This window comes from Giraffa tippelskirchi, chromosome 3 (assembly GCF_054371585.1).
Source record: "Giraffa tippelskirchi isolate mGirTip1 chromosome 3, T2T-mGirTip1v1.2.pri, whole genome shotgun sequence".
NCBI classification, from domain to species: Eukaryota; Metazoa; Chordata; class Mammalia; order Artiodactyla; family Giraffidae; genus Giraffa; species Giraffa tippelskirchi.
Window position 1 is genome coordinate 43,118,965 of NC_137277.1, and position 18,760 is coordinate 43,137,724.

Consider the following 18,760-nt stretch of genomic DNA (forward strand, 5'->3'; position numbering starts at 1 on the left):
CCCTTAGTCCACAAAACAAACCAGGCAGTGGTCAGCAGCTACCTTTATTTTGACCAGACACATGAGTCAGATAATATTTCCAACAATCAGACCATTAGGGCTTGTAAGCAAAATAGGCAAAAGGGGTGAACTAACCAGGACCAGCATCTACCATTTTTCATGTGCATTCACAAGTCTTTTTTGAGTCGGCCTCTAGTATGAACTTAAAGCTAGCAGGATACCAAATAGAGAGACCTTATATGCACACACTGGACCTGTCATGGCCAGCCCCCTACCCCCACCCCAACTGGGTACAGGACAAAGAATTATGAAACTCTTTGGTAGGATGAAGTTATCCAGTAGGAAGCATTCCTCCAGCTCAGGCTTGAGACCCCAGACCTCAGAGTAAAGGAACTTATGTGGTCTGTAAAAACTAATGGAAGACTGAGGTTTAGAAAGAATGAACAAAGAGACTTTAAAAATTCTCTTCTCCTGGGATGGACTGTTTTAGCACAGAAACAATATACCTTCCAGTCTGACCCATTTCTGACTGAAAGTCATGCCAAAGTTGAATCTTAAAGGAAAACTAAATTTATAACCTCTTACAGAATATTTCACCCCTACCTAGGGGTAGGGGCAAGGAAACAGTTTTTAGTGAATATTATAGAGGTATAATTTCAAACTGAATTTTGCTCATCAGTGATACTCTGTAGAGACTCATGAGTCATAGTTTTAGTCACATGTATCCTGTGAGTCAAATGACTCACGAACATGCTAAGCAGGCCATGTTTCTTGGAAGTTTATCTAATTTCTGGTCTGGTTCTGCTTTTAGTAATCCTGCAGTGGCACCTGGGGACACACTGAGGAGACCTTTGGCACCACTTCCTCTCACCTAGCCCACACCCCTCTGCCCATCCTCAGGTGATCAGTCTGTTTATGTCAAGACCCTTGGAAGGTGAGGGTTTGGTGTGCCTCCTGCCAGGATCTTGCTCATGTGTGTTGCTGCTGGTGTGGTTCAGATACTACTGAAAACATAGGTTCTGAGCACTGTTCCTGGTACTGGGTCCAACAGGAAACTGCCCAGTGGTCAACTCTCCCCTGGACCCGGGGGCATTTCTCTCATTTTTTCTTTCTTTTCTCCTCAGACTTGTAGTAGGGGTTCTGCACCATGAAAAGCAGAAGTATAAGAGGAATGAGAAAGTAGGGGATATAGACAGATATCAGGAATAGTCGTTCCTGGAAAGTCTTAGGTCCTTGTCCTCTGAAATGACTGGCTTTGGAGAAATCGTCAAGTAGCAACGTGGAGAGGATGGGAATCAGAGTTGTCATGGTGTGAACTGAGTAGATGATGGCAGGGGTGCGGATCCACTTGCAGCCTCCTGAGGTCAGCGAGGAGAGAAAGAGCCGGGTGAGATCTGCTCACGGCTCCAGGGGAGCCCGCCACACCCTCCACCCTGTCTCTGCCGGCTCCCTTCAGTTCAGTCATTCTTCCTCTTTTCCAAGTGGAAACAAATGGAAAACTGGATCTGATATAATAGCATCCAACGTGCAGACCTCATGTGACAGCTGGAGCCCTAGCACTGACTTCCAAAGAACAAGGTGGAGTCGGAATTCAGAAAAACTCGAGGGCAGTAAAATGGCCATTATAAGGTAAACTCAGTTGGTCTCAAATACAGTGGGTGGGGAGGGAGGTGGGGAGCAGGGCAGCTCTGCCAGCAGCATCTCTCTGCTAAGCAAGTATATATGGATGAGAAGAATCAACAGATTCTGCTAAGAGATGGATTTGGGGGCTCCAGTGGAAAACAAGCTGTATAAGTTTATTTACAATGAACACTGATATGGCCACCTTCTTTTTAAAAGCAGTAGTCATATGGGGACACTGGAAGAAGAATTTCTAAGTGAGAAGTCAGGCCACTTAGGGATAACTTGCTGCTACTGCTTATAAACCAGTATGATACTACCCAAAGCAGAAAAAGCCAAAACAAAAAATTCTTAGGAAAACAATAAAAGAGAACAAGTTCAATCTGTAAAGTAGCCTCAGGTGGCATGTGTGTGAGATTTCCAGTTGACTGAGGCAGTCCTGCAGCCGCACTGATACCCTTTAACAAGATCGATCCTGACCATTCCCACCACTTCCTGTATCACCCTCACACATCCTCCAGGGACCACTCCTGTCTTCTTGGAATTTTCCCCAAAGATTTCTGAGACCTGGTCTCAGAGCAAAACTAGGATTTCCCCATTTACTCACCTTTGAAGAAGGCATATGCTGCGATGGGAAAGAAAGGCAGCTGAAACACAAGCTCGCAGAACAGGAAGGACTTGAACCATACCGGGGGGTTCTGGAGCAGAGGGTCTCTGAACTCCTCAACATACCACTGCTGCAGGTTTCTCAGCTGGGAAAAGACGAGGGACACGGTGAGTACAGCCACCTGGCAGGACAGGCTTCCACAGCGCCAATCCTTCGGACATGCCTCTCATCACCCAGCCCCCCTGGGCAGCAGACAGCACTTTCAGCTGGCTTCAGTGGTGCAGCCTAGATGGTCATTTAATGAAAACTCACAAGCTCTCCCAGGTGCCGCTAGTGGTAAAGAACCCACCTGCCAATGCAAGAGATGTAAGAGACACAGGTTCAATCCCTGGGTCAGGAAGATCCCCTGAGTAGGAAATGGCAACATACTCCAGTATTCTTGCCTGGAGAATTCCATAGACTAAGAGGAGCCTGGTGGGCTACAGTCCATGGGGTTGCAACGAGTCAGACACGACTGAAGTGACTTCACACACACACAAGCTCTAACTCAAATGTTACCAGCTGCTTTCCTCAGCTCTTCCAGCCCCTGTGTGCTGCCCAGCATTTGTCTGTGATAACACACATCGAGGTGTGTTGCCTACTGTCAAGAGCAACAATGAGTGGTACTTAGTAGGCTCTTACTTTGCTGAACACACAAACAGGATGTATCGGCGAACAGTATCCTTCTTTATAAAGAAATGATGTGAAAACCATCCTGACGTTTGTCTTTTCAAAACAGCAACTGCACAGCAAGCTCCAAGGGCCAGATTTCCTCAAATACAGAAATGAATGTCTTTTTTTTTGGCGGGGTAGGGGGGTGAATGGAAGGAAGGTAAATCTAACCTCTGTGAAGATGCAATTTTAGACAATTTAAATAATCCCCAAATCTCAAATTCCTCTTCATTCTTAACTCCCCTAGTTCTAAAGTTTTTTTGGTTTTTTTTTTAGGAGATCAGTAGGATATTTGTAGAGGAACAGACTGTATTGCTTTGTGAGTGGTCTCAGTGCTAGCATGGGCCCCACCTTCGTGATGACGCTGTCAAATCACAAGATTCAGATCCATGTTGACAGCGGGGGCGGGAGGCAGGGGGAGGAAGCAAGCAGGGAAGTCTGAGGTTGCCCCTTTTGTGCTCCTAGCGCAAAGCCTAGGGCTCTGCCCAGATAAGACTACCGAAGGTCTGTCACATTCAACATTCAACCTCCTGGAGATGGCGCCTTGATATTATAAGACAACTTCCAAGCTAGGAATCTGGCTTACAACAGAAAATCCAAAGATACTTTTCCTGTTAATTTTTAATCTAAAGGCTCACTACTGTGAAATAAGAGGCCTCTTTGCTGCGAGTGACCTTTAAGCAAATATCCAGGAACACACACTGTTAGTATAATTAATGACAGAAGGGCCTCAGCTAGATAGCCAATTTATTGACCAAGTTATCTTGAATTTGTATTTGACTTGAAACTTAAATTTATGGAAATATCCTTAGCTTCTTTCTAAGCACTTTTCAGGATGGTAATGTGGTAGAAAATATTCATCAAGGTTAAATCCCTGCACCTCTCCTGGGCTCTGTTTTCTCATCTGTAAAACAAGCAACTTGGACTAAATGTTATTTAAGATCCTCTTTTGCTTTCTAGATTTACTTAAAAAAAAATTGGAGGGACAGACCTATTTTAAAAGATCTACAACAAAATTTAAAAGGCATTCTGATTCATTTGAAGTTCACCTATTAAATTTGTATTCATTCTCTTAGATCTACTTATTTCATAAATCCAAGCAGATTTGTACAAGAAATTTGTAATTTCTAAGAGGTTCAGAATGATAATAGCAAAATTTAAAATACAGTTGACCCTCGAACCACACGGGTTTGAATTGTGCAGGTCCACGTATACACGGATTTTTTCCAATGGTAAATACTACACGGTCAGTCAGTGGCTGGCTAAATCTGAGGATAGGGAGGAACCTGAGTACCAAGGGCTGACTATAAGTTATAAGTGGATTTTCAACTGTTTGGAGGGTCAACACCCTTAACCCCCAAGCAGAGTGAAGAGCATGGTACCTGGGGGTAGAATGCCTTAAATCAAAGCACTTAAATCTCACTAAGCTGGTTACCTAATTATAGTACCTACCTCATTGTTGGTAAGATAAAAGGAGTTAATACTTGTAGTCCTAGAACAATGGCTAGCACACAGAATATGCTAACATTACTTGAATATAATTAATAAGGACTTGGAGTTCAGTTTAATCTTACTAAAATCTCAGTAGGCAACTAGTCATTGATTATTCCCAAAAAGGTAATAAAACTGTTTCCATTTATACCTGACTCACGCTTGACTCAACTTACCATTGTTATCCATTAAAATATTCACCTGGCCTATGCAGGTGGATTTCTAGACCAGAGCTGCTACTGAACACTCTTGCACTCCTCTAAACTTAGAATGAGCACACAGGCTGATTTCAGGCCTAGATGCTCACCTGTTTTTCCTTATTTTAATAGAAGCAGTGCTACCCACATGCAAATGATATCACAAAATGCTTCCCATCCTCTCCATGTCCTAATCCAAACTGAATTCTTACTGTTTCACAGTTTTTTTCCAAGAGTTGATCTGGTTCAAACCAAGAAAGATCTTTGCGAATCTCAGCCTAACCATTATGTGATCTCTACAAGCTTTTTAGTTCTAGGAGAAAATTCCTTCTCTTTAGGGAGGAAAAACACAACAGATGTTAAAATTTGACATTTTTTCAAGGAGAATCTGAAAATAACTCAAGGCTTTTATTATTATTTTTTCCCCATATGGAAGCAACACATCCATCATTGCCCACCCCAAAGCAACAAGAGTGATTAGAGACACAGGCCTTCAAAGCTGAGATACCCTGGTATTGCTGCTGCTGCTAAGTCGCTTCAGTCGTGTCCGACTCTGTGCGATCCCATAGACAGCAGCCCACCAGGCTCCGCCGTCCCTGGGATTCTCCAGGCAAGAACACTGGAGTGGGTTGCCATTTCCTTCTCCAGTGCATGAAAGGGAAAAGTGAAAGTGAAGCCGCTCAGTCGTGTCCGACTCTTTAGCGATCCCATGGACTGCAGCCTACCAGGCTCCTCCGTCCATGGGATTTTCCAGGCAAGAGTACTGGAGTGGGGTGCCATTGCCTTCTCCACCTGGTATTGCTAAGGCCTTTAAATAACATCAGAGATAGACACACACAGAGTTTCTGGTCAGATCCTGCCTGCTTTGGCTCTTGACCTTCAACAATAAGTCAACTTAAAAAAATACAGCTGAGAAAACTTTACCAGATCAAATAGGTAAGTTTAAATGGGGTCTTTATGATTTTGAACACATTTTAATTGTATTTTGTGAGCCAGGACTTGTGGGAATGGCACATTCAGAAAAAATAAGGAAGGGATTTCCCTGGCACAGTCCAGTGGTTAAGACCTCGCCTTTCAATACAGGGGATGTGGGTTTGAACCCTGGTCAGGGAGCCAAGACCTCACATGCCTCAAGGCCAAAAAACCAAAACTATACAACAGAAGCAGTACTGTAACAAATTCAATAAAGACTTCAAAAACAGTCCACATCCAACTTAAAAAAAGAGAGAGAGAGAAACTAACAGCTGTTCGGTCTAGAAAACTGGCTACCTGGAGTAACGTAACTGGCCAGGAGTAAAGGGACTCATAACACTTGAGACCATAAACGGGCAGCCTGCCTGAGTTCTGTTGACCAGCCTGGCCAAGATGATGTACCTATGGGCCTATGCAGTAGGCTGAATAATCTTAATCATACTAGCATGCATGAATGTAACCCTATTTGGCAAAAGTGACTTTGTGGATGTGGTTAAGCTAAGGATCATGAGATGGGAAGACTATCCTGGTTATCTGGTGAGCCCTAAATGTAATGAAAAGTGTTCTTATAAACGTCAGGCAGAGGGAGATTGAACTAAAGAAAACAAAGTAAGGACAGAAGCGGAGATTGATGTGATGTGGCCACGAGCCAAGAACACCTGCAGCCACCAGAAACTGGAAGAGGCCAGGAACAGATCTTCCACCAGGACTGTCAGAAGGAATCAGGCCTGCAAGACTCATTTCAAATTTCTGACCTCCAAAACTGAAAGAGAACAAATTCGCGTTGTTTTAAGCCACTTTATTTTTGTAATTTGCTGCAGAATCAAGAGGAAACTAATATACCTTGTATATGTTTGAGCTTGTGATTTAACTCAACTCTCTTTCTTAACAGTTGAAGAGCCCTGACTTGCCCAAGGTGCTCAAGAGGTTCTTGCAAGAACCAAATCCCCAGACTTCAGTCCAGTGCTCTTGCCACACACAACCTACACTTTTCCCAGGCAAAGGTAGGTCAGAGATCTTCCTAGTTATGCTTGGAGCTAGAAACAAACCAGACTATGGAGTGGGGGTATATTGTTGAGCAGTGGCTCTTAACCTTTTTGGTAGGGTCAGACCCCTGAAAAAGTTGATGGAAGCTATGTAAAACACAGGGCACACACAATTCTGCATACCCCATGAGGGGTTCATGGACCTCAGGTTAAGAACCCCTGCTTTGCAGAGAAAAAGCATTTAAGGAGAAACAGAGGCAAAATCAAATCTTTAGGTGGACAAGTCAGCCTTGCCTATAGTTCTGCTGACAAATTGGAGAAGGGTAGAACTGAGGACTGGAATTCCATGATAGTAGGCTATAGGGTCCAGACATGAAAATAAATCTGAAAAAATCAAAAGCATTTAAAGCAAAGTTTAGTGTAAAGAGTGTTTTACAACAACCAGGAGATGGGGCCTTTGCCTGTATTTCTACTCAGATGATCATTCCTATTCAAACACAATTTTAAAAAAGGCCCTATTTGCAAGATATCCTTAATTTACTTCAGAAATTTTGAAGTTGCAGGATCCTAATCTTGAAATCAGGACATTCTCTGCCAGTGTCCTTATAGACGCGTCTAATTCTATGTGCGTGTTATTTCTTTGGGATTAGTCGGTATTTTTAAAGTTCTCTCAGGAAACACAACTTTAAAACCAATTCGACATGTAATTTAGACACTGGTTCATCCACTGTGTGTGTGTGTGCGCGCTCAGTCGCGTGGGACTCTTTGCGACCCTATCAACTGTAGCCCACCAGCTCCCCTGTCCACGGGATTTTCTAGGCGAGAATACTGGAGTGGATTGCCATTTCCCCCTCCAGGGGATCTTCCCGACCCAGGGATCAAACCCGTGTCTCCTGCATCTCTTGCACTGGCAGGCGGATTCTTTACCCACTGAGCCAACCTGGGAACCCCATTCATCCAGATCCTTTCCCTCAAATACGGACAACTGACCAGAGCTGAGGTATGGGAGTCTTAATAAAAAAAGAGAGAGAAGAACTGTTTAAAGGGAGCAAGGTGTTTTGGCCCAGGAGCCTGGGAGAAGCCGCCGGGAGAAACAAAGAAAAGCCCAAGATGTCGAGGTAAAGAGCGCCCGCGGGACCCAAGGAAAGTGGGAGGGAACCCTGAGTGGGCGAGGCCCGAGGAGGGGACGTGATGGGGACGCCGGGGCAACCGCTGCGACGAGGGGCCCCAACCTCAGCGACCGGGACCGAAGGGGCCCTCACCTCGACGGGGTAGAGATCGCGTGGCAGCAGCCCCTGCAGGTCCATGAGCAGGGTGATGGGGATGTGGGAAAGGAAGTAGAAGCCCAGCAACCACTCCAGGCCGCGCCGGGCGCCCAGAGTCCCCATCGTCCGTCGGTTGGGCTGAGCGGGAGTCGAGACGACGCTCACCGGAACACTACGTCTGGAAGGCGCCGCGCCTGAGCTGTCCCGGGACCCCCGCGCCCCGCCCCGCCCCGCCGCGAGGGAGACGCCGGCTGCTCCCATTGGCTGAGAAGCCGCGCGCGGGCCGGGAGCGTCCGCAGAGGCGGCCCGGGGGCAGTTCCCATTGGTTGCGAGGAGTGCCGCGTGAGGCGGGGGCGGGGCTTCTCGGCGGCCGCCCCGGGCTTCTCAGGGCGCCCGCCGTGCACAGCCAGAGAGGCCGTGCACAGCCAGAGAGGCCGTGCACAGCCAGAGAGGCCGTGCACAGCCAGAGAGGCCGTGCACAGCCAGAGAGGCCGTGCACAGCCAGAGAGGCCGTGCACAGCCAGAGAGGCCGTGCACAGCCAGAGAGGCCGTGCACAGCCAGAGAGGCCGTGCACAGCCAGAGAGGCCGTGCACAGCCAGAGAGGCCCTGCCCGCAGCGCTGCCCGCTGGCCTTTCTCGCCGCGACCGCGTGCGCGCTGGGCTTCGCGGCGTTTGCCCTCCGTGGCCCTTTCACTCATTATTACTCTTCCGTTCCTTCATTCCATCCGTTTAGTGCTTGCTGGGCGGCTCCGTTGTGCTTTGGACTTAACGGGGATGGAACGCCCAGTGCAGTGGGGTCTCACCCACCAGGGCCGGCCGGACAGTGCGTGATGGTGGTCCGTGCCGTGGCGGCAATCCCGGGTGTGGGAACAGCGGGCAAGATCCCTGGCCAGCCGGAGTTGAGGATACCGGAAACTTTCTGAAGGAGGTGTAGGAGGCAGCCAGTCTCAGTTAAGAAGCACGGTGATATAGGAGGAGGTACAATTGCCAGGTCTTGGTGATTTACTGTGGAGAATGAGGAGGCTCAAGGGTTCGTCTTCAGGCCACGCAAATATTGATCTTTAATTACATGCTGGACCTGGGTCTGCCCTGGAACACGACTGGTGGGGCACCCATTCACTGAGAAGAGGGACATAGAGGAGAAGTGAGTCGAAGAGAAAGATAATTTGGTTCTGGCCATGTTGTTACTGAGCAGTCTTTGCTGCATCTGAGTGGAAAAGTCCAGGAGGCAGTTAGATGAACACGTCTGAAGATGTGGATTTGTGAGACATCCGTGTTTGTTGGGCGTGGAAATTTTGAGAGCACAAGGCCTGTGAGAGATCTTGGATGACCTCAGGGGTGAGGGGAGGAGGGGGCTGAGATACATAGGTAGACAGCAGGAATGTGATGTCTCAGAAACACAGGGAAGGAGGGGGTTCTGCTGTGTCAGAACACTAAGTGGTACCCAACTGTGACTTGTGAAAGCAGCTGTGGTTGTTGGAGGCAGGAGCCAGATGATGACAGGCTGGCAAGGAGCAAGGAGGTAGGGAAATGGAGGTAGGGAGTTAGACATGATTATGAATTGGAGGAGAGAGCCAGGGCAGGAGGTGGAGGGAGACGTGCTCAAGAGAAGGCTCATTTATCTCCTTTTCAGAGGAGAGAGACCAGAGCACTTTCACGTGTCTAGATGCTGCTTGAAGTTTCTGGGTCAGGGGAGAGGTTGTCCGGACAGGAGAAGGAAAGCAGGGAATGTGGCTCAAGGCAGCCTAGGAGCTGGACAGAATGGATCAGGGTTAGGTCAGAGGTGCACTGTGCTCCCCAGGGTGGAGCACTAGGACAGAGAAACTGTGGTCAGCACAGAGGACCCAGCTGAGATGTGTGGCCATTGATCTGGGGGCTTCTCCCAGGCTGTGTGCTTTTCTTTGTTGTGAGGTCTATGCAGAAAAAGACTGTTGGGCTGGGAGTTAAGACAGACAGCCGTGATGTCAAGGAGTTGAACAAGAGTGGTTGAAGAGATGGAGCATGCAGTTCAGACAGGATAGGGAGTGGGTGATGTAAGGCCAGAAGGGGTTGGTAGACTGGGAGAAACTGGAGAAGTGAACGGATTTGAGGCCTTGCAGAGGCATGACTGCTAATGTGGTGGGAGAAACTGGACGAATGGGCCCGAAGTGTGGGCGAGTAGAACAAGTGGATGCAATGTCTGGGTTCTGGGTGTCAGGAGGAGGTTCTGCCTCTGGGACCCTGGCTGAAATGGAGTGGAGGGGAAGATACTTGGAGATCACCGGACAGAGAGCCCAGAGCTTGGGATGGATCGACCACAGAGGCCACTGTGAGCCCATGGCCATAGGCTCGGCGTGTAAGGGGAGTGGCCAAGAGGGAGGTGATCATGGACTGAGGTCTAGCTTAAACCTCCGAGAGCGGAGGGGAGATGGTGTGGATGTGGCCTTGGGGAGTAGGGAAACTGGTGACCCCACCTCCTGACCCTGAGCTCGAGGTGTGTGAGAAAGCGAACACCCTGTGCCGGGGAGGGCTGTGGGAGAGCCCAAACCTCAGGGGCGGGGGAGCCAGGGGTCAGTTACTGCAGGAGGTGAGGGCTGAGGGTGTGGAGGGCTTTGTGAGCACCATAGTAGAGGGGTTTGGGCTCTGGTGCAGAGTGGGGAGGAGAAACAGAGCTGGGTGGAGGGGAGTGCACAACAGGAGAGGAGTGGCAGTTTCCTCCTTGGTGGTGAACAAGGGATAAACATTATCAGAACACAAGGTTCTGGCGTTCCTGGGGCTTCTAGGGGGCAGGAGGAGCCCTCTTGCACAGCTGTACTCAGGAGGGGGCCTGGCAACAGACCCCCCACCCCCCACCCGAGAGAATGGCTAACGCCTTTTAAGCTGTACTCCATGCAGACTAATTGCTTGGTGGCGGGGTTGGGGGGGGGTGGTTTGCTAAGCTGGGGTTTGCCCAAGGAACGTGGTAAGTGTACAGCTGTTAAAGTGACTGTTCCTCTGAAAGCATCTCACTCAGCCAAGTTTCTTATCTGTAGATAAAGATTTTCAAGGCCAGGCACGTTTGAAAGGCCCTGCATCTAGCAAAATCTCTGTCCAGCTGTTGTCTTCAGCTTGAAATTCTTTAGTGGGGGAACCAAAGCTTGAGGCAGGTCAGAGAAGTCATAGAAGTTTACCTTCTATGGGGGAGGACACAGCTAATCAACAGATTCTTACCCAAAGCAAATGTTGAGTGAAAGAATGACTTAAAAAAAAGAAAGTTCTGAGCAGCTTCCCTGGTCTGAGTGAGAAGAGGTGATGTTTAGCACTTTTTGGAAATTATTCGTATTGTGATAAGACAAACACTGCTAGCTGGACGATGGACCCCCACAGTGGTGGGAAAAGAATTCTAGCCTTATAACTCCAGCCGGAAGGTGCTTAGAGAAGGTCCGAGCTAGAACCTCCACCTTCCTCATGAGCAGCAACTATGCAAAGCCCTTTCTGCTTGTCGACTTAAATGCGCAGTGTGAGAGCTGTGAGTTAAGTTTTATTGGAAAATGCAAAATGAGGACTGCAGCCTGGGAGACAGCACCTCGGATAGCTCCTGAGAAACTGCTCGAAAGAGGCAACGGGGGACAGGTCAGTCTGTATGTGACTTTGGTGAAGGAGGAATATGTGCAATGAAACACCTATTTTTCCAGAAACTTACTTCTAGTTTTGTGAAGCTTTTGCTAGTCACAAGGAACAGTCGTCACCACGAAGGATTTTAGTGCTCTTCTAGATATGAGGAGGAGATGCAAGAATTGGGCTCATAAAGTTGACTCCTGGCAATATCTTATCTGAAGACCTGTCCTGCCAGTTTTTCTTCCCCAGCACAGAGTGCCTCCTTTCTGTTATCCACCCTGGACTCCTTTTCATGGGTGTTGAAAATCAGCTATAGCAGCACGTGATTTAATCTTAGAAGTAGATGGCAAGTGCCAATTTGTAGTTGACACTCTCTGCTCTGCTTTTGTTTCACTCTTCTCTCTCCTTAAAATGCTCCCACCCTCCTCACCCCCACCCAGCCTCCATCCCTAGTTGTTTTAAGGCCCAATGGCCCCCTGCCCTGACTGCCTCTGCGTGGGGGTCGCTGCTGTCTCTGAGCCTCTGCGGCACTGCCTCTGACATGTTCGTTCTTTTCACTGATTGTTTTCACCAATCTGAGTACCTGTCTGCACCTTTCCTGCTAGAGTCTGGGTTCCTGGACCACCAAGACTGTGCCACTAGCATCTTTATTTTACTAAAACGAAGCCGAGGTCATTGTTGAGTGAACTACATGTGACAGTGAGGCTCCTCTGCCCACGGAGACAGAGATGGTCACCCAGTGTAATTGTGAAGGGATCCATCACTGGGTGTAAGAGCAGCTGACCGATGGCAAGATGTAGACATAGCAAATGTCAAGAGGTTCTGCTGCTAATGGAAAGCGATTAGACCTGGCTCTAGAGTCAGCAGGGGGCTCCACACCTCAAAACTAAAACATTATGTATTCATTAGCAAGAGCTAAGATTCTGTCAGTGCTGGAGGCAGAGCAAGGAGGCTGGGTTATGGGGTTAGGGGGTGAGATTCAGAAGGATCTCTGCAGATTGGTGGGTTTTACATGAGCAGAGGGCAGCTGGCCCCCTGACTTGAGTGATTACCTCCTTTTCATGTCAAAGAAACTGTGAACCTGCAGAACAGGTGGGGGTTAATTCTGAAAGACTTGTTTAAAATTTGGATCTTTTGCTGTTGGTAACTCTTTTTGCATTCATGTTGATTTTTTTTTTTAAAAAACTGCATTAAAATATTATCTGTTCCGGTGACTGACTTTGGATGCCCATCCAAATTATGTGCCCGAGGTGTCTCACTCACCTCACCTGGTCCCAGCCCTGGCTCTCAGGTAGGACTAGGGTTAAGTTTGATTTGGGGGAGAGAGTGTCAGGTTACTGGGGCTGGCAAGATAAGCGTAGTGTCTTTTGATTTATCAAGGCAGCAGGGAGAGAGGTAGGTGGGATTACAGTAGTGTTCCAGGAGGATTCCTCTGGCCCCCATGTGCAAGGTGGACTGATGTGGTGGGAGTTGGGGCGGGGGAGGCTGGAAGCAAGATATTAGAGTTTGTCACTAGATCATGTATTTTTGGAATTTTAGTAGTTAACAAAGGAAAGGGCTGGAAGTATGTCAAGCTTTTGTCAAGATAGATGTGTCTCAAGTACATTTGCTGGTGGAAGTAGTGGGGCCCATTTAATGAAAGTTAATAGTTCTCACTTATGGAGTGCCTGCTGTATACATTAGAGCAATGGTTGGCAAATGTTTGCTATAAACAGAGCAGACAGTATTTTAGTGTCTGTGGACTCATCTCTGTCTCAGCTACTCAACTCCGCCATTTGTTGTATGGGAACAGCTATAGGCAACGAGTACATGAGTGAGCCTGGCTGTGTTCCAGTAAAACTTGATTTACGAAACCAGGCACTGGCCTGATTTGACTTGTGGCTGTTGTAGTTTACTGACTCCTGCTCTAAGGCATTGCCACCTTTGTAGTCAAGGCCAGGTAGCTGTGGGTTCTAGTGAGTGAGAGGAAAGGAAGCATCAGGGAGTGAGTGCATGGGTCACACTAAGGCCTAGTGTACACACACCCTAAGGCCTGGAAGTGTACACGGCTCTTCCCATCACATACCATCGGAGAGGATTTAGACAGGTGCCCACATCTTACCACCAGGGACCTGGGGATATAGTCTGGCCTTGTGCCAGAGAAGGAGGAAGAGGAGAGTTCAGGGTCCATGAGCAGTCTTTACCACCGCTCCGTTAGGGGCATTTTCAGAATCTTTATGGAAGGTATGTCCACGTTCTCAGAAATTCTGATGAATCCTTCACTATATGTCTGAATCTATAGTGTAGAAGTGGAGAAGGAAATGGCAACCCACTGTAGTATTCTTGCCTGGGAAATCCCATGGACAGAGGAGACTGGCGGGCTACAGTCCATCGGGTCACAAAGAGTTGGACGTGACTCAAAAGATTAAGCAAGCATAGTGTAAAAGGAAGGATAGAATTAGGAAATCACTATTATCTGATCACTAACGTAATAAATAATTGGGGCAGAGATCATCAATAGATGGAACTGGATGGAATTTACTGAGAAACAAGATGTGGTCTCAGCATCTCTCTCCATAGATCACTTAATTACAAAGAGAAAAGGTACCTTCACCACAGAGCAGTCTGCTGACCACAACCTTGATCAAGTTATCAAATTTAGTATCATCAAAAGTGGGACAAACATTTGCATCTCCAGGTTTGATGGAATAGGGAGTATACCACATCATCTCTAATAAATCTTTCCAGAAATGTTTAACCTAAATCTGATCATGAGGAAACAGTCATAAAAATCCAAATCTTTGTAGGGGACATTCTATATAATAATTGGCCTTGCACCTTCATAAATGCCAAATGCCATGAAAGAAAAGGCAGAAGGACGCTCCTATATTAAAGGATGCTAAGAAGACATGAGAAGCAAGTGCCAAGACATCCTGGCTAGATTCTGAATTGGAAAAATAAAAGCTAAAAATGAAAATTTAAAATTTGGGGGACAGCTGGAGAAATTTGAGTTATGTCTTGTAGATTAGGTAATATACTAATTTTTAAATTAGTAATACTTAAATTTCTTAAGTATGATAATTGTAATTATGTTATTAGGAGATATTAGGAGTGAAGTTTTATGTTTTAGCAAAAAGTAAATATAAATGTGTGTGTATATATATTTGAATATAGATTAATAAAGCAAATGTGGCAAGGGGTTAAAACTGATGAGCCTAGATGAAGCATGTATGGATTTTTACTATACCCTTTCTGCTTTTTTATTTACACATATTTCCTTCCTTCCTTTACTTGGCTGCACCAGGTCTTGGTTGTAGCACATGGAATCTAGTTCTCTGACCGGGGATGGAACCCAGGCCACTTGCCCTGGGAGCCTGGTGTCTTAGCCACTGGACCACCTCTGCTTCCTCTGCTTTTCAGTAGATTTGACATTTTTTCAGAAGTTTTTGGCAGGACACAGATGGCCAAGACTAACTGCCCCCCAATAAGAGTTTTCTTTATTAAATGGCATCATCAATAAAAAAAAAAAAAACAGAACTGAAAACTTTTCTTTATTGCCTCAGGAGTAATGAAATTCATTATTTTCCCTCAAGAAACAGAGAAGGCAATGGCACCCCACTCCAGTACTCTTGCCTGGAAAATCCCATGGACGGAGGAGACTGGTAGGCTGCAGTCCATGGGGTCACTAAGGGTCGGACACGACTGAGCGACTTCACTTTCACTTTTCACTTTCATGCATTGGAGAAGGAAATGGCAACCCACTCCAGTGTTCTTGCCTGGAGAATCCCAGGGACGGGGGAGCCTGGTGGGCTGCTGTCTATGGGGTTGCATAGAGTCAGACACGACTGAAGTGACTTAGCAGCAGCAGCAGCCTCAAGAAAAACATGAAAACTTCATATAAAAATTTGATAGCAGTGTTTTTCCAGAGGACATTAAACTTTATTATAAGATCCTAAGTGGAATACGTGTAGAAACTATTATGACTAATTAATGAGTTCATCCAGATTTTAGGATAATTAATAATATACAAAAATCCGTTGTAATTTATATATTAGCAGTGAAAAATCTGAAAACAAAACAATTCCATCAAAATTACTGGAAATAAATTTAACAAAGGAAAGGCAGGATTTGTAGGGCCTCCCTGGTAGGCTACAGTCCATGGAGTCGCAGAGTCCCACACGACTGAGCCACTTTCACTTTTCCAGAGCCCCTGATGGGCGAGAATTGGCCAACCTGGGCAGTCTGACTCAGCCGGTCAGCCCTTCCCGGGTGTACTGGATCGAGGTCTGGTGGCTCAGGCGGTAGAGTCTGCCTGCAATAAGGGAGGCCCAGGGTCAATCCCTGGGTCTGGAAGATCCCCTGGAGAGGGAAATGGCAATTCACTCCCGTATTCTTGCCTGGGAAATCGCATGGACGGAGGAGCCTGGCGGGCTGCAGTCCATGGGGTCGCACGGAGTGGGACACGACTGAGCGGGCTAACACACAGTAGGCTGGCTGCAAGAGCACCTGCAGGTGCTCCTCAGGCCACGCCCCCTGTGCTGCCCGCTACCGCGGGTGGGCGGAGCGGGGCTGGCGGGTGGGAGGAGGGGCCATGGCCGAGGGTGTGGCCCGGTCTGAGCGGGCCTCCTCTGGATTTCCTGCAGGAGTTGCTGGACTGACACCTGCTAACGAAGAGGAGCTGTCACCTGCTGTTGTCAGTTCTCTCCAGGCAGAAGTGAGGAAGCAAGAAAAAAGTCAGTGGGAGCCACGAAAGGAGGATTAGCTCAGACAGGTGAATGGAAACACCCAGACCAGGACCATCCCCTGCGGCCTTCAGCTCTGCGTGCATGCTGCCACTGGTGTGTTTCCAAGACCTTTCCTCCACCCTGACCCGGAATGACCTCATCTCAGATCCGTCACTCATTCTGCAAAGACCCTTTTTTCAAGTAACGTCCCTTCACACACTCTAGGGGACACATCTTTTGGGGCCACCATTCAACCCACTATGTATGAAATGGTCCTCTCATTTTAGGAGATGATTGAGGTCCTATGTAGACAGGCGATTTAGGTAATTAGATATTAAAAAAAAAAATAAGCCATATGGAAAACAGTGTGGAGGTTCCTTAAGAAACTACAAATGAATTGTAGCCCACCAGTCTCCTCTGTCCATGGGATTCTCCAGGCAAGAATACTGGAGTGGGTTACTATTCCCTTCTCCAGGGGATCTTCCCAACCCAGGGGTCAAACCTCGTTCTCCTGCATTGCAGGTGGCTTCTTTAAGACTGAGCCACCAGCTCATAGTTGCAGAGAAATGGGGCTTGCTACGCCAGCCAGGTCCGAGGAACAGGTGTAGATCCTCAGGGTCAGGATGGATATGGGACTGCAGCTCTGGCTTGTTTTCTAATCATTTTACCTGGCCCGTGAGTGCGAGACAATTTCAAGAAGACCCTCTCCTCCTGAGAGGAATCTGAGTGTCAGGGAGAGGAGAGGTAGCGGGTGGAGGCAGGGGCCTGGTACGCTGGGTGCTTTGGAAGCCTCTGGAAGACCCAATGGAGAGAGGTCTCACAGAGTGAAGCCCAGGGTCACAGACCTGTCCAGGAGCTGCTGTTTGTTAGTTGAAATCCTGCTCTGAGGTGCTCATGGTCAGTTCTGACCAATAGGTGGGCTGGGGTCCTCTGCCGTGAGGGCTCTGTACTGAGCTCTGTTGAGGTGCCTGCCCAGATGGACCCTGTGCCCTGGAGGAGGCTACCCATGAGAGCCCCGTGGGCTGCTGGTTGCCTTCCCAGGATCTAGGAGTCAGGGCGAGGAGGGGTGGTGGCCAGAGACGAGGCCTGATGCCTGGGTGCAGTGGAAGCCTCTGGAAGAGCCAGTGGAGGGAGGCCAGCCAGGGTCACTGACGTGCCCAGGGGCTGCTGTTTGTTCAGGGTCAGCTCTGACCCACAAGTGTGGTGGGGGGTGCTCTGCAACCAAGGCTCTGCATGGGGTTCCTGTGTGCCCAGCCCTGCTGGTGTGCCTGCCCAGGTGGGCCCGTGCCCTGGGAGGAGTCTTCCCAGGGGAGCCCCATGGACTGCCCAGGTGAGTCCTATGCTCTTGAATGTGCCTGCCCACGTGAGCTGCATGGGCTGCTGGGTGCCTGCCCAGGTGAGCTCCAAAATCCTGGAGGTGACTGCCCAAGAGAACCCCACGCCCTGGGAAGAGTGTGTGAGCTAGCATCTTCTCTTTGCAGCTGGCACGGAGCTGCCTAGCAACTACCCCATGGACGCCACTGGGGTGAGACGAAACGAGGGGAGGTTGCAAGTCCCTGAACCCCCGCCTGGGCCTGGGCGAGAGCGACGAGGTCAGCAGGTGCGTGCTGGCTGTTAAGCTGCGTGAGGGAGGCCCCACGACTACCTCTTATTTTTTCCACTGACACTGGGGAGCTCCCCGCCTGGGACAGAGGGGACAGCCTGCCCTAGATGGGTAAGAGTTCCTGCAGGGGACACTGGAGGGAGGGACCAGGCAGGAGGGGAGTGGGCACTCAGGCAGAGCCACGGGGCTCAGGGCCTGAGGGGTCTCCTTAGGTCTGAGCTGGGAGTGAACGAGCAGTGGTGAGCATGACCCAAGAAAGCCTCCCTGGTGACATGAGGCTGAACCCCCTTCGGGGTGATAAACCTCCCAGGTGACCCCCAAAACAGGATTGTAAGACAAATCCTGTTAAAAGAAGGTCTTGTAACATGAGTCCCGCTGAGGAGGAGGTTTTGCAAAGCTAATCCCCCTAAGAGGAGGCTCTGTGAGCTCGTCCCCTCAGAGCAGGGACGTGGAACCTGCGGGGAGTGGGCCCTGGTGGGGGGGTCAGGGGGTGCAGACCTTGCTCTGTGGCTCCATGTCTGTGCTTCTGAATGGATTACTTGCCTTGTTGGAGCTGCACCTTCCCGGTCTGTTCGAGGGGTGATGGCAGCGTGGATTGACTAGTGAGTTGCTCAGAACAGGGTAGAGGAGGTCTTGCGGGGATCTCACAGGTCTTGTGGGGATCTGCAGGGTCAGGAGAGGGAATCAGGGAATCGAAGCAGCTTTGCAGAGGAGCCCAGGGACGGGCTCGGTTTGGCGGGTCCTCCTGTTTTCTGAATCGGAGGTGGGGAAGCCCCAGTGGGCAGTGGCAGGTTCATCCCACCTCGGAATCGTCTGGACCCCAAGGCCCAGCAGCCCCTGAGCCCTGTGTCTGGACCCCCCCGGGGGGCAGGTAGGACGGGCTGGCCACCTCCTTCCTCCCCAGGATGTGTAAGGTCCAGGCTATTGTCAGGGAGGACGGGGGTGGAGGGGGCGTCCCACGTGGGAAGAGGACATGACGGGGCAGCTTGTGTAGGTGGACGTCCACACCAGGAATGTGGGTCCTTGCAG

General features: G+C 48.9%; 1 protein-coding gene and 1 long non-coding RNA gene across 2 annotated transcripts; one reads left to right on the top strand and one right to left on the bottom strand.

Moving 5' to 3' along the window:
- Window positions 1-28: 28 nt before the first annotated feature.
- On the bottom strand, window positions 29-8,467 carry TMEM97 (transmembrane protein 97). Its single transcript, XM_081580426.1, has 3 exons — window positions 7,847-8,467; window positions 2,228-2,372; window positions 29-1,358 (listed from the first exon to the last, which is right to left on the bottom strand). The coding sequence occupies exons 1-3, from the start codon at window positions 8,108-8,110 to the stop codon at window positions 1,099-1,101; spliced, it is 669 nt and encodes a 222-aa protein (XP_081436552.1). The 5' UTR covers window positions 8,111-8,467; the 3' UTR covers window positions 29-1,098.
- LOC145542165 (uncharacterized) lies at window positions 8,130-14,367 on the top strand. Its single transcript, XR_014079632.1, has 2 exons — window positions 8,130-8,247; window positions 8,416-14,367. It is a non-coding gene; the product is annotated as an uncharacterized LOC145542165 (long non-coding RNA).
- Window positions 14,368-18,760: the final 4,393 nt, after the last annotated feature.